This window comes from Pyxicephalus adspersus, chromosome 4, assembly GCF_032062135.1.
Source record: "Pyxicephalus adspersus chromosome 4, UCB_Pads_2.0, whole genome shotgun sequence".
Taxonomy (NCBI): domain Eukaryota; kingdom Metazoa; phylum Chordata; class Amphibia; order Anura; family Pyxicephalidae; genus Pyxicephalus; species Pyxicephalus adspersus.
This window is the reverse complement of record NC_092861.1, coordinates 135,242,015-135,254,652: the sequence shown is the minus strand read 5'-3', so window position 1 is coordinate 135,254,652 and position 12,638 is coordinate 135,242,015. Positions and strand designations below refer to the sequence as shown.

At 36.0% G+C, this 12,638-nt stretch overlaps 1 protein-coding gene across 1 annotated transcript in view; it reads right to left on the bottom strand.

Annotated features, from left to right (window-relative positions):
• LOC140329891 (lutropin-choriogonadotropic hormone receptor-like) overlaps positions 1–12,638 on the bottom strand; it is a 44,763-nt gene that overhangs the window by 22,616 nt on the left and 9,509 nt on the right. The window contains exons 2-3 of the mRNA XM_072410283.1: positions 10,373–10,447; positions 9,251–9,325 (exon numbers count right to left, since the gene is read on the bottom strand). Coding sequence (XP_072266384.1) covers positions 9,251–9,325; positions 10,373–10,447 — 150 coding nt within the window. The remainder of the gene's footprint in view (positions 1–9,250; positions 9,326–10,372; positions 10,448–12,638) is intronic.

The window sequence follows — 12,638 nt, the reverse complement described above, 5'->3', positions numbered from 1 at the left end:
CTAATGTGTCAAGCATTTCTCATAATATCAGTCTTTAAGGAACGTTATTAAACACTATTAGGAAGAAAAAGGGAGGAAATCATTTATCATATCTGCTTGTCTGTTTTATAAAAATCTGAGCTTACTGGCATACTTATTATATAGACCTAAATAATACCGCTTAGTTTCCTAGAACACAATCCTTACCATTAGACATTTATAAAAACTGATAGTTTTAAAGTGCATGTACAAGGAGTCTTCAAAAAGTTTCCAAACTTTTTTTTAACTTTATTTATTAGGAATCTAAAAAACATACTACATCACTTTTCACCTTCCTTTGCAATACATTTTTCCTGTCGTCAAACCAACTTTTTCATGCCATCAGCAAAAATTATTTTTGGAGAGTGTAGCCACTGATGTACCACTGCTTTTGTCATCATCATCACCACATTAAAATCTTCTTTTCACTTTAGGGGTCCAAAAAGGTGGCTGTAGCTGGATGTCTGGAGTGTATCTGCAATAGTACGGCCATTCTCAAATATTTCAATCCATTCAAAGAGAGAGAACTTTATCCCCATACTGAGCATACATGGGGAGATGAATTTGTGCCCCCGGCACACCTTCTGCCCACCCAAGCACTGCTGTTCCTCTTCCATCTTCACCCCAGCGTGACAACTCATACTAAATTGAAAAATCAGCCCCATTTACAGACAGACAATTACATGACAATCTCAAACAAGACCAATTACTGCTCCTCCACGTTCACCATTTGTAATGAAAACTTAGAAGTGCAGAAACTTTTAAATAACCCATTGTATATGTAAAACTTTTATTTGTATTTTTTTTGGTTTGTGTATTGAAAGGTTAAAGTTTCTTATCTGTTTAATTTTGTTGTCTATGTCCTACTAGGGAAATATCTTTTTTATTTTTTGGGTGGGTGCAACTTTCTGTTTCAATAGCGTCACTTAAAATGGTGCCTTTAACCTTATTCCAAGAACATTTATGCTCCTTTGACCACATGCAATGTCAACCACCCAACTCTGCAAACCCCACATCATGCAAACCTGTCCCTTTTCCTAGAGTATTTGCACTTCTTCCTTTACTGTGCTCGAATCAGGACAGGCATTATACCTGCAGGTTTTTGGCTGCCTTACGTATGCGCTGTTAGGTTTGAAGTTGCAATTGCACATCAGCAGGCCCTGTTTCAATAACTCAGACTGAGTTATGTCAATAACTGGATTATTTCAAGATATTTAGGTTTTATTTACCCCATTTAGTGTGCAGTGTAGCTATGTGTTTAAGGTTGTTGTCCTGCTGCAAGGTTAATCTTTGGTCCAATGTAAGACTTTCCATTTGGCTCCATCCATTTTGCCCTCAGTCTTGACTTGTTTTCCCATTATGGCAAGCCATTATTGCATTCTGCCTTTTGTGCTAAGGACAGGTTCAAATTTGGTTTTCTTTGACAATACAACTTTTCCAGATTGTTGTGCCTCCCACATGTGTTTTTTTTTTTTTAATAATCACTAAACGTTTAATAAGAACAAGTAGTCATTATCATTCTTCTTTGACTCTTGGCAATCCTCCTTAGGCCCCCATTGCATATGAAATTTCTAGCACCTGTGTTTTGAACCAATAAATAAACTGAACTGAATAAACGGGCTGAAATTTGAACCCTTATGGGGATGACTATGGATTAAAACATTTTTAGTTCCACTTGATTCCATGTGCTCGGGTAACCAACATTGGGGGCAGAATTATTGGCCACCGTACACTTACTATATGCACACGTCCTGAAGAAGACTTTTTGAAAGACCCTCAAGGTAATTGCAATTTATTTTTGGAGCACTACAACCTTTAGCATTGGATGGCTATCCCTTTTAGGAGAATTATTTATATTGGTGTATACTTGTAATATCAATAGAAAAAACTGTAATGCTTTAAAGTACCGCATCAGACTATTGAAAATTCCATTTCTCTTTTTTTCTCTTACATTGTATATTTCACTAAAAACAGTGAAGTCTTTAAGTAACATGTCAGAAAATAGATTCTCCTATAGTATTTAGGTTTAAAGGTATAACATGTCACCCAGTGTCCTTCATCAAGGATGGTGACTGCTTAGATTGACATACAGATATCCACAAAAGAGGGCACTGACAAATTAGTACCGCACACCTTTGATGCCTTATTACTTTGATTTTATCTGTAAATTATACCATTTGTGTTTTCAATGTGGTTGTAATCACATTTGTCAGTTGAGAACAGAGAAATACTACTTCAGTACACAATATTACCTAATATAATATTATTTTCTCAGCGTGTTCTGTAAATTATTGTCTGCAGTTGTCTTAGTATGAGGTCATCTCCATTTTATTATCAGGATATAATAATATTTTTAAATGGTGTTTTCTACACTTTCATGAATTCGCTGAAGCATCACACCATTTATCAAACAAAGCAATACATAGGCAGTACAGGTAATATAAATCAATTTCAGGGTCCTGCTAATTACATTTCAAGCCACTCAAGCTTGATATCTTTTGATGGATTAATAGTTTAACATTGGCTGTAGTATGTACATGTATTTAGTTGCTACTGCCACAGAAAAAAATAATGTTTTTATGTTCCTACTGTGATTTTATTTAAAGGGAAGATGATGTTTGGTTTTTGTTATTACTTATATCTACTATAGATTTTATCACTTCTTGTCTGCCAGCAAGAAGTTTTAGTAATTAGACTTTTTTTCATTTCCATTATATTTAGGAGATTATTGTTAAATAGCAGCTTTTATATTATTTGTAAATTAAATTGAATTCAATATAATACATATTGCCCTGTTAGAATAAAGAGTTTAAAATTGAAATACCTCTGTAGCTTTGTTAAAGCAGAACTAAACTAAAAATAAAAAATTAAACTTACCTTCAATCCCACAGATCCCTCGTTGGCGTTGGTCCTTCGATCCGGTCCCGTGTCGCACTGGAATTCCTCCCAGAGGAAGCAGAGGAAGCATCGGGCACTGGACAACGCCATTTTCAGTCTTCTCTTCCTTTTTCTTCTTCATTCTTCTGTCTCTGTCACCCAATCTCACACTACACAGGTGCGAGATCGGGTGACATAGCCGCTGTGAAGGGGAAAAAAAGATAGCCGATCTCACTGCGCATTTTTACTTTAAAGAAATAGAAATAATAATAATAGAATAATAGAAATGTCTAGATTTCTATGTAAAGTAAAAATGTTGAGTTTAGTTAAGCTTTAAGTACATTGGTAAATTATCAACACATTTGTACAACTAATGATGTTGAAGCTGAGAACAGGTCATAGAGATAGTAGCTGGTAATAGGTTTCATTAATTAGATTTTGTAATTGCCTTTTGAGTGATAGGGTGGTTTGAGAACATGATGAAATAATGCTGGTCATACACTGGTCGATGCATCCAATGACAGCCATTCCACTCTACTCCAGGAAACCAATATATATCTGCAGAAGTGTTTCCTAAAAACCAGTGTCAATAGGAGCGCCGAACCTAGTTTACTGGCAAGGCTGTGTTGGTAATCTAAAAAGTTTGAATTATTCCCATTGGCTGCCTGTTGATAGGAAGCACCTCCTACTGATTTACATTAGCACTGGGGACAGAGCTGAGGGGTTTCCTATTGGGCAAAGAGATCAAATATTGATTTGGTATACTGTAGACTAGTTTCAATAGATTTTTCTTAGATTTAATATCAATATTATAATAAAAAGGTCTTATCAATTATTTGAAATTGTCGTACAGTGTATTCAAATCTCAAAATAAATAAAAATAAATATATATTGCGAAATTGAATAACATTCCTTTTCTTAACTGATTGTAAAGAATACTCATTGCCTGGATTTAAAAATTATGTTTTGGTTACAGTAATTTCAGTCTGACCTGAAACAAGCATGCAGATAACTGTATCAAAATGTGCCACAAATAGCCTGCAGTGATTCAGAAGGTATTAAAGGCTGAGGATCAGAACACCATAGATCTTCTGTAAGGGGCGATATAGGAGATGAATCAGAAAACGAGTCCTGGGATAAAATAGATCCATAGAGACCGGAAGGAACCCTCCTTTTTATATCTGTATAGTACTGTACTGAGTCAGGAATGTCTTGTTAATGTTTAGAATAATTAGATATTTATCTGAACCATGAGCTGTAAGTTCTCAAAGAAAGTTTGTAGCTTATTACACTTTCTCACTTGGGGTTTTTTTTTTGGAGTAGCTTAAAATGTACCTTTTTGCCAAGATATTGAGTTTTTTTATCGCTAGGATAATGCTTCAAGAAAGGGATTTGAGATGTTTTGAGTTGTTCTGCAATAAATGGTATGAATTAAATCTAGATTTTTGTTGTAGAACTTATAATTATGTGGGAATACCACCATAGCATATCTTGTCAATGGGACCACAATGGTGAGCAATGAGAAATATTGGTTGTAGTTTCTCTCTCTCTCTCAAAATATGTTCAACTCTCGAGTAGTTCAAAGTCTTTGAAGGCATGACTACCCCATGTTTTCTTGCTGTGGTCTGATAAATTTCAAGTAGGCTGAAATACAATCATTTTAGATTTTGTCCCAATGTTAAACCTATAGATTAGAAAGAATACTTACATGATGACAGCCTACACACACATGGGGTCATCAACTGACTTTCCCATTCCACATACATTATTTGGTTTCTCTGCCTGGCCTGTCTATGGCTGGGCAGTGTTTCCACACTTTTGCATACACCTGCAGGGTCCAAGCAGTAGAAGAATAATTGTGTATATTTCTATTACAAACTTTGAAATCAGTCTGGCCTGTTGCTAGACCTTTCATTTAAATAGCAAACTCCACCATAATATTATACATGCAATTATTGTATTTTATGTTTGTCATGTAAATATATGAAAGACCTGTGTGTTAAGTACCACCATTTTGGATGTATTGTCAGCAGACCCTAGCAGACTAAAGCTAAGTACACATGCTAGAATTATGGAACTGGAACCCATCTAATGTGAAAGTTTTCAGCGCCACTAGAATAGGTTCAGTACACACAGTGCTGGTCAGTTCTTTGTAGGGGGAAGGGGGCAAGGAGTAGGCATCCTAGCCTAAAAATGGCCACTAGTCATTCCCAGTTGGATGTTTAGTGATCCACCATGGCGGGTTGCTAAATGGTGTTACAAATTGCTCATTGCTCAAGGAACCGCTAGCAGCCTCTGAAGGAATCTCAGGGCTCCTTTTAACCATGGTTGAGTAATACTGCTCTATAGTGTTTCTATTCACAATTGGGTCAACACAAACAGGAATTAAACACTGCCAGCAATGGAGGGCTATAATGAGGTGCAAACTATGGCTGTGCTAGAGAATCAAAGGAACATTTCAAGCAAAATATTTTTTGTGGGGAAAGTAAAAATACTGCAATCAGTTTTAACTGTACTTTTATGTAAAACTGCTTTTACCTTCAAGTTATTGAAAGAGTATCTTTAGGGGAGAAGGCCTAGGAGCTAGAAGGGATGTTTGAAAGTAGATTTACACTTTGAGCCTTGACAATTTAACAATGTACAATTCTAAAAAACATTTTGAAAAGTATTTTGAGTAAAGAAAATTATGATAAATAATCCAAAATATATTTTTCTCAAAAAACTGCTAAAAGCCTCTCCTGCAAAAAGAGAGGCAGGTGTCTTTTTTTCTCCATTAGAGTCTTCTGTCACTGACAGCCTTTTGAAGGTGTTTGCAGTAGGCAGAAAGCTTCCTATTTTAGCATCTGTGTATTTCTATGACTTAATGACAATTTACAGCAACAGGAGATCATTAGTGACTGGGCAAAGGTAATCTCATTGAAAATCAAAAAAGCGACACACTGCAGAAGAGACAAGCAGAGCTCAGTGTGATTTACAGAACAAATTAATTATGTTGTAATGTCTAATGCAAGACAGACATGCAAGCTTGAGAAAACAAGAAATGAAAGAAGGTGGTTGTTTTATTCCCATTTTGTTCTTTGGTTATATTTCTAAACAAAGAAAAGCATTTCAACCATACACATTAAATTTCATTTCTGATCTCTTCACCAGCTCTAAATTGTTAAAAGCCCAATTGAATGTTGACTTCAGTCAACTAAATACATTCCAGGTGCATCAAAATAAAAGGTGAACAAAGTCTTACAGTTTGTTTTCTTTATAAGCTGTGGCTTGCATAGGAAGCAATATTAGATGTCATTAAAAGGAAGTATTAAATGTGACTGGCCCTGACAAAAGGGGTGCATCTGTAGAGGGGGGTTTAACCTCCCTAGCGATACATTTCTTTCCGGCTTTGTATGTCTAAAAGCGGTACAAACATTTATTTTACAGTATAATATAATGGTATGAGTAAAATAAAGTTTGAAACACAAAATCATGTAAAAATAATAAATTAATTAAATTAAAAAGTAAATCATACTATTATATATACTATAAAATAATTGTTCTTGAAAACAATTTACTGCTTCTACACATAAAAATCCAATGTATTGCATTCAACACAGTTATTTTGTATTGAATGCAATACAAGTGGATTTTGAATTTCCCACCCCGCCGGCAATGTACACACGCACCGGCATCACCGGGCACTCCCCCGGTGACTCATCGAGTGCAGAAGACGCCGGAGGAAGAGGAAGGCTGTATTCAATAACCTTCTCATAGGTTTACCTACCCCGAGTGTGACTCGGGGATACCGCTTTCAACAACTTTTTTCTACCCTGAATCACACTCAGGGTTACCGCTAGGGAGGTTAAAGCAGAAATAAAGTTCCACTTTTAAGATCACATAATCAGGCAGATCATTTTTTCAGGCTATGACCCTTCTGCAATATTTTGTCCTACCTGCCTCATTGCTCGTGAGCCCCTGTGAGGGACAGTTGGTGACTTTACTTTACAATAGACGTTGTACAACACTGTGTAATATGTTGACGCTATATAAATACTAGTTAATAATAATAATATTATTAATAATAATGATCAAAGATTACAAAGAGGAAAGGAAGAAGAGTAACGCAGGGTTAGTTCCACTTGAACCTGTATTAGTGCATGGAATCATACTAACCTTACTACAGCTGCCGACAGACATGCTACAGCCTACCGCATAGGTGAACATAGTCATGTTGTTTTTGCCATGATTTTATCTTGCCAGAAAAAATGGAAACTGTCTCAATTAATTAGGATTTCTATCCTGGTCTTATAGTGAACTTTGGCTTATGGCTATACTAGTTTGGGTTGTCAAAAGCAAGCTCCTGGATACTATTGCTAGATTACATTTTTTGTATAATTCAATAGAGCTCTGGCATTCAATTTCTAGTAAATAAAACACTAATGTCTTTTTTATGATCTTTTAGGTAGGCAATGTATGTACCATACTGTGTTTAAGACATGCTTTTGCTATCCAACAGACATGGAGATGAGACTCCTTCATTGCACCTCCAAGTTTGACATTACACAAAAAGATTTGTTGTGTTAATAATGTGTTTATTAAACAGCTAATGCATGTATTCATCTAAAGATTATTTTACTTTACAGCAACCTATTTTATCCGGGCAATCCTAAAGCTGGAGCAGCAGGAAAGAGCAACAAACAATGACAGCAGACATTATGATTAACCTACAATAAGGTATCCACATTAAAGATTACAGCCAAAAAGAATATGTTTGTGTTTTATGTAGAAGCCATTAATCCATCAATGGAAAATCGTTGAAAAACAAAAAAACACATTGGCAATCCAGTAAAATAAATATAGTTTGTGAGTATTTTAGAACCTGTAAATGACAGAGTAAAGGGGATCCATTATCACTAGAAAGGTTAAGAGACAACATACTAACCTGTGTAAATTTGTCCACTCACACAACCAATAACACTTTTGTCAGACCTCTTACTCCAACATCTCTTCCTATGCGGCAGTGGGAACCTCAATACAATATTGTTTTTAGGTTGTGAAACATTGTCTACTCTGTTCAAGTTACACAATAAAGTTTAACCAACTATGGGGCACTGGAAGTACACATTCACACTACTTCTACCTTATTGCTTTAGGTAATAAAAGCAGCACCAGCAGAGATCAGAACAGATCATATCCTTTTTAGCTCATGGTTTTGCCTGAAAGTCATTATGCTCTGAATAGGGGTTCCACTAAATACAAAAACAGTATAAAGCAGGTTGGTGCAGCTTAGAAGTTCACATACAGGCAAAAAGGAGGTTGACTGCTGGAAAAATGCACCTGTCAAAAAACTGCACAGGTTGATCAAACGGATACCTGGTGAAAGCCATATTCAGCTGAAATAATCCATCTACCCAATTCCAAAACCCATCAAAACCTTCAACTTTTAAAAACTTTGCTGACAGGTATAACAAGCTGACCTCCTAGCCCCACCTGCACCACATTAACGCCAGACTGTTTACCACCAGACATTTCTATTTGTCAGGGAGGCAGCTCATCATAGCAATGGGTCAAAAGAATTTATGGGGTGCTGAAAAAATTTGAAAACTTTACCAACGTGGGGAAAAATTGGAATGCCGCCCAATAACCTGACTTTGATTTAGGTAACAGAAAGCTTCTGCAGGTATGTAGATGTTTGTCTAGGTAACTGCAATTTAACCTATCAGAAGCATTTTTAACAGGTACAGGTAGCAATGATCTTTTGGCTATCTGTAAGGATGGCAACCTTTACACCGACCAGCAATGTAAGAGGCATTCTTCCCACTGATCACCACACTAATGTACTGAATATAGTGAGAATAGTAATTGTAGAAGGGGTTCCCTGAAGACCTGAATGCTATTTTAATGGTTCCCCCATGGTAAAGAGGTGGAAAAACAGTGCTTTAAAAAGTGATCCACAAGTGCCTGTTTACAGGCTTTATAGATCCATTAAGAGATAACGGTGTTGGCTCTCTGATAAAACTGATGTGGCATTTGTTTTGCATGCCAGCATAGATAAGACCTCAGGGGAACTAGCAGGATGTTATAGATATCAATATGGTTATCTTTATGTAGGTGTTGGTGCAAGCATTCTGCAAAACTGAGTACAGAACGGTAATATTTTGGGTCACTGATCCGGAATGAATATGCAGTTGAATAAGGTCACAGGAAAGAGAAATCTTCTTATCTGCAAGTATGTTATTGTATGGGAGCCAGAAAACCAACCTGGCAAAACCAGGAAGTTGAAAAATTCAAAGGAAAATGTCATCTATAACAGCAATGGTGGTTATTTCTTCACTGGTGATCCAACATATTGTAATAAGAAAAATAAACTTACAAGTATTTTAGGTTTGGTAGGTTGGAAAAAGCTCCATGTCCAATATATACCAGATTTTTTGTGTTACGGATAACTCTGCAAAAGAGAAAATGCTGATTAAGTGCGGTCTTCCATACTTTACAAATTAATCCCAACTTATCACAACTGGCTGCATTGCTTTTCAATGAGCATTATACCTACGATTTTATTGTGGGTTCTTCAATGATATTTACAATTGTACAATTTGTTGAATAAGTTTTGATTGTAATAGCATATAGGGCTTCATCTTTACTCAAGTAAATTGAAGTGGTTGGGCCCATTTTGTGCACGCAGCTGAGGTGGATTGGACAGAAAGTAACAAAGGTTTTTTGGCTGCTTTATTTTTTTTCCTCCACTGGAGGAAGAACCTCATTACAGGTTCAACTATGCACTAATGTATTTACCTATGGTGAGGTTTGCCACTTGAAAGTGGGCAATTGCACATTCTCACAGCGCAGGTATGAAAGGGCCCCTATGTTGAATGTATTTCACTGGCAAAGGTAAGGAAACAGTTATTCATTTTTTATAAAAAAAAAGTCTGGAAATGAAATGTCTAGACTTTTAAGAGACTCTCCTGCAGTTAAAGCTGCACACAGCTTCAATGCTTCTTCTGAATGTACACTGAGCTGTGCAATTCAGAATAATGTGTTGCCAAATGGCAAAGAACATGGCATCGCATGGGCATTTTGGAAAACAAAGTGCACAGCCCTACAGGGAACATTGCTTCATTTGGGCCTGTAACTCTAATATATATTGAAGAGTGCTATAAGTTTTACTCAAAGTATTTGCGTTTTAAACAAGGCATTTGCAAATTATACACAGTCATTCAATTAGGGTTTACATCTAATTAAAAGAGATCTAGAAAGGATGAGATAAATATGTATACAAAGCAGATAACTCATTTCCATAAATAAAAAGAAGAATTTTTAATAGAACAGTATATTATTTGCAATGTTGGCCTGCATATGGATATGCAGAAAACCATCCAGAGCTGATAAGAGAAAACAGCACAAAACATTATTAATTTATTTGCTACTATGCCTATTCTTTGAACTGAGATTCAAAAATAATGTGAACTGTCCATAACAAAAACCAATTACTTACAGTTCTGTCAGGTTAGGAAGTCTGGCAAAGGCATAATTGTGAATTCTTTCCAGTGAATCACTTTGGTAGATCGATCTGTAAAAGAAACACAATAAATTAGAGTTTTGTAAATGCGTGGTTTTGCTCTGCTGTATCAATAAAGTTAAAAGCCCTATTGTTGTTTTAGTGAAAACTCAAAATTTTGAATTTTTTCTAACTTTTGGTGTTTGGGCAAATAGAGTGAATCTCCACATTTGGAACAGAGACATCAATAAAAAGGCTTATAACCCTTAACCACTCTATTCAGACCAACCATAGCTTTGGATTTAGATACATTTTTTCTTTTAAACTATGTACACATCATGAATAATTAAACACTTGTCATCATCTGAGATGAAAATGGTGTATGTACAGTGGTCTCACAAAATTGTTTAGTGATCCACCATGGTGGATTACTAAATTACTAAGCAGGGACAGCCATTGTCATCCTACTGAGAAAAGTTGCAGTGGGTACCTCCTGCTCATTCTCCTCCCTCCATAGCCCTAAACTGCACTCGTTCATTATGCTGTTACACTAAACAATCAAGAAAGTCTTGTAAACCCAATTGCAGGTACTTCAACAGCGTAGAGCTTTATTTGCCTGCAGAGTTTATTCTAACTGGAGGTCCCCTTAAACAGTCAATTAGAACATCGTCATACATTTTATTGTTACCAAACAACTGCAAATACAGTAATACAACATTTGGCCGTAGATGACAATAAATCAGGTTAAGTGAAGAATTTCGAATTTACTGCCAAAAGGGAGAGGCTGTCTGGAACTCCTTGGGAAGGTCATTTAAATGAACAATCTATCAAGCACAAGGAGGTCATTGATGAGTCATGTGACCTATTCACTAGAATTTTAAGCTTCCCTTGCTAAACTGGAACTCAAATGGTATTTGCTGAACGTACACAACCCAGTTTAACTGATACCAATGACATATTTTAACATTAAAATGCATTTCGAGTCATACAAAAATATAAGCACAACCCATGTAAATTTTGGACTTTTTAAAACTAGTTGAACAGGAAAACTTAAGATTTTCATTAAAAAGTACCTGCATATAAAGGTGATATACTTGATTAAAAACAAAATGAGATTTTGCCTGTTAAATCATGTATTCAATGCAAATCTTAAAGAATGTTGGTGTGAAAAAACAAAGTGCACCCTTGAACTTAAAACTGGTATTGCTCCCTTTAGCAGAAATTACTTGTAGATATTTTGAATGATTGCCTCACCACTATCTGACATCAACTCAGTGAGATTTTTTACAGGTTTCCATACAAATTCTCTTTAGTGGCAAAATGTTGGTTTTCCCAACAAGAACTACCCTTCTTAAATGCCCCACATCATTTCAACAGGATCCAAATCAGCACTATGCCTAGACTGTTAGAAAACCCTTCATTTCTTGAATTTGACAGTGTGCCACAGATCATCTTGCAAGACCAGCTTCCAGTTGAACATCAACTTTCAAACAAATGGGATCACATTCTCATCAAACATACATTTATATAATGCAGAAATTATAGTTTACTCAATCAGTGCAAGCTATTCATGCCATAAAGCAGCAAAATAGCCCGAAACCATAACGTTTCTACTCCATTTTCTCACATTTGGTATGAGGTTTCTTTTTCTAAAATGCCCTTTTTAGCAATGACTACTGGTAATGAGGCCAAACACCCAAAAAACCTGATCTTTGCCTTTATGTTTTTGGAAAATGGTAGTTTTGGTCAAATGTTGTTTTCCAGGCTAACCTCTGATGAAGATTAAAGTGGTGCAATGTCTTTTTATTGTTAATGCATGCACTTTGACATCAAAGGTTGCAAAAATTACCTACAAATCCCAAAAATAAATGTTGGAGTTCATGGATAGTCCTTTTAGTATCAAAGGTCAGCGTAGGCTCCTTATTCAGTCCAAGCTGTTTGCATCATTTTTCATTACAGAAGAATGAATGTGCCAATCTTTTTGAATTTCACACCAGACATAAAGGAGCCTTTAGAGCGCTATGTTAGTTTTGAAATGATGACACCTCACACATCAGTCGAGTATTGACAATTACCAGACCATAAATATTAGAGGTCTGAAGATATAATACATCAGTCTACCCCCTAAAGGGTGTATTCATTTTTGGATGACAATATATAAGTTGCATAATAAGATGCAGATACATTAGATATGACTGTACCTGGAAGCTGACACCCTAAAAATCTCGAGGCCTGTTTCTCGAACCATTAGCTGCTAGTTCCT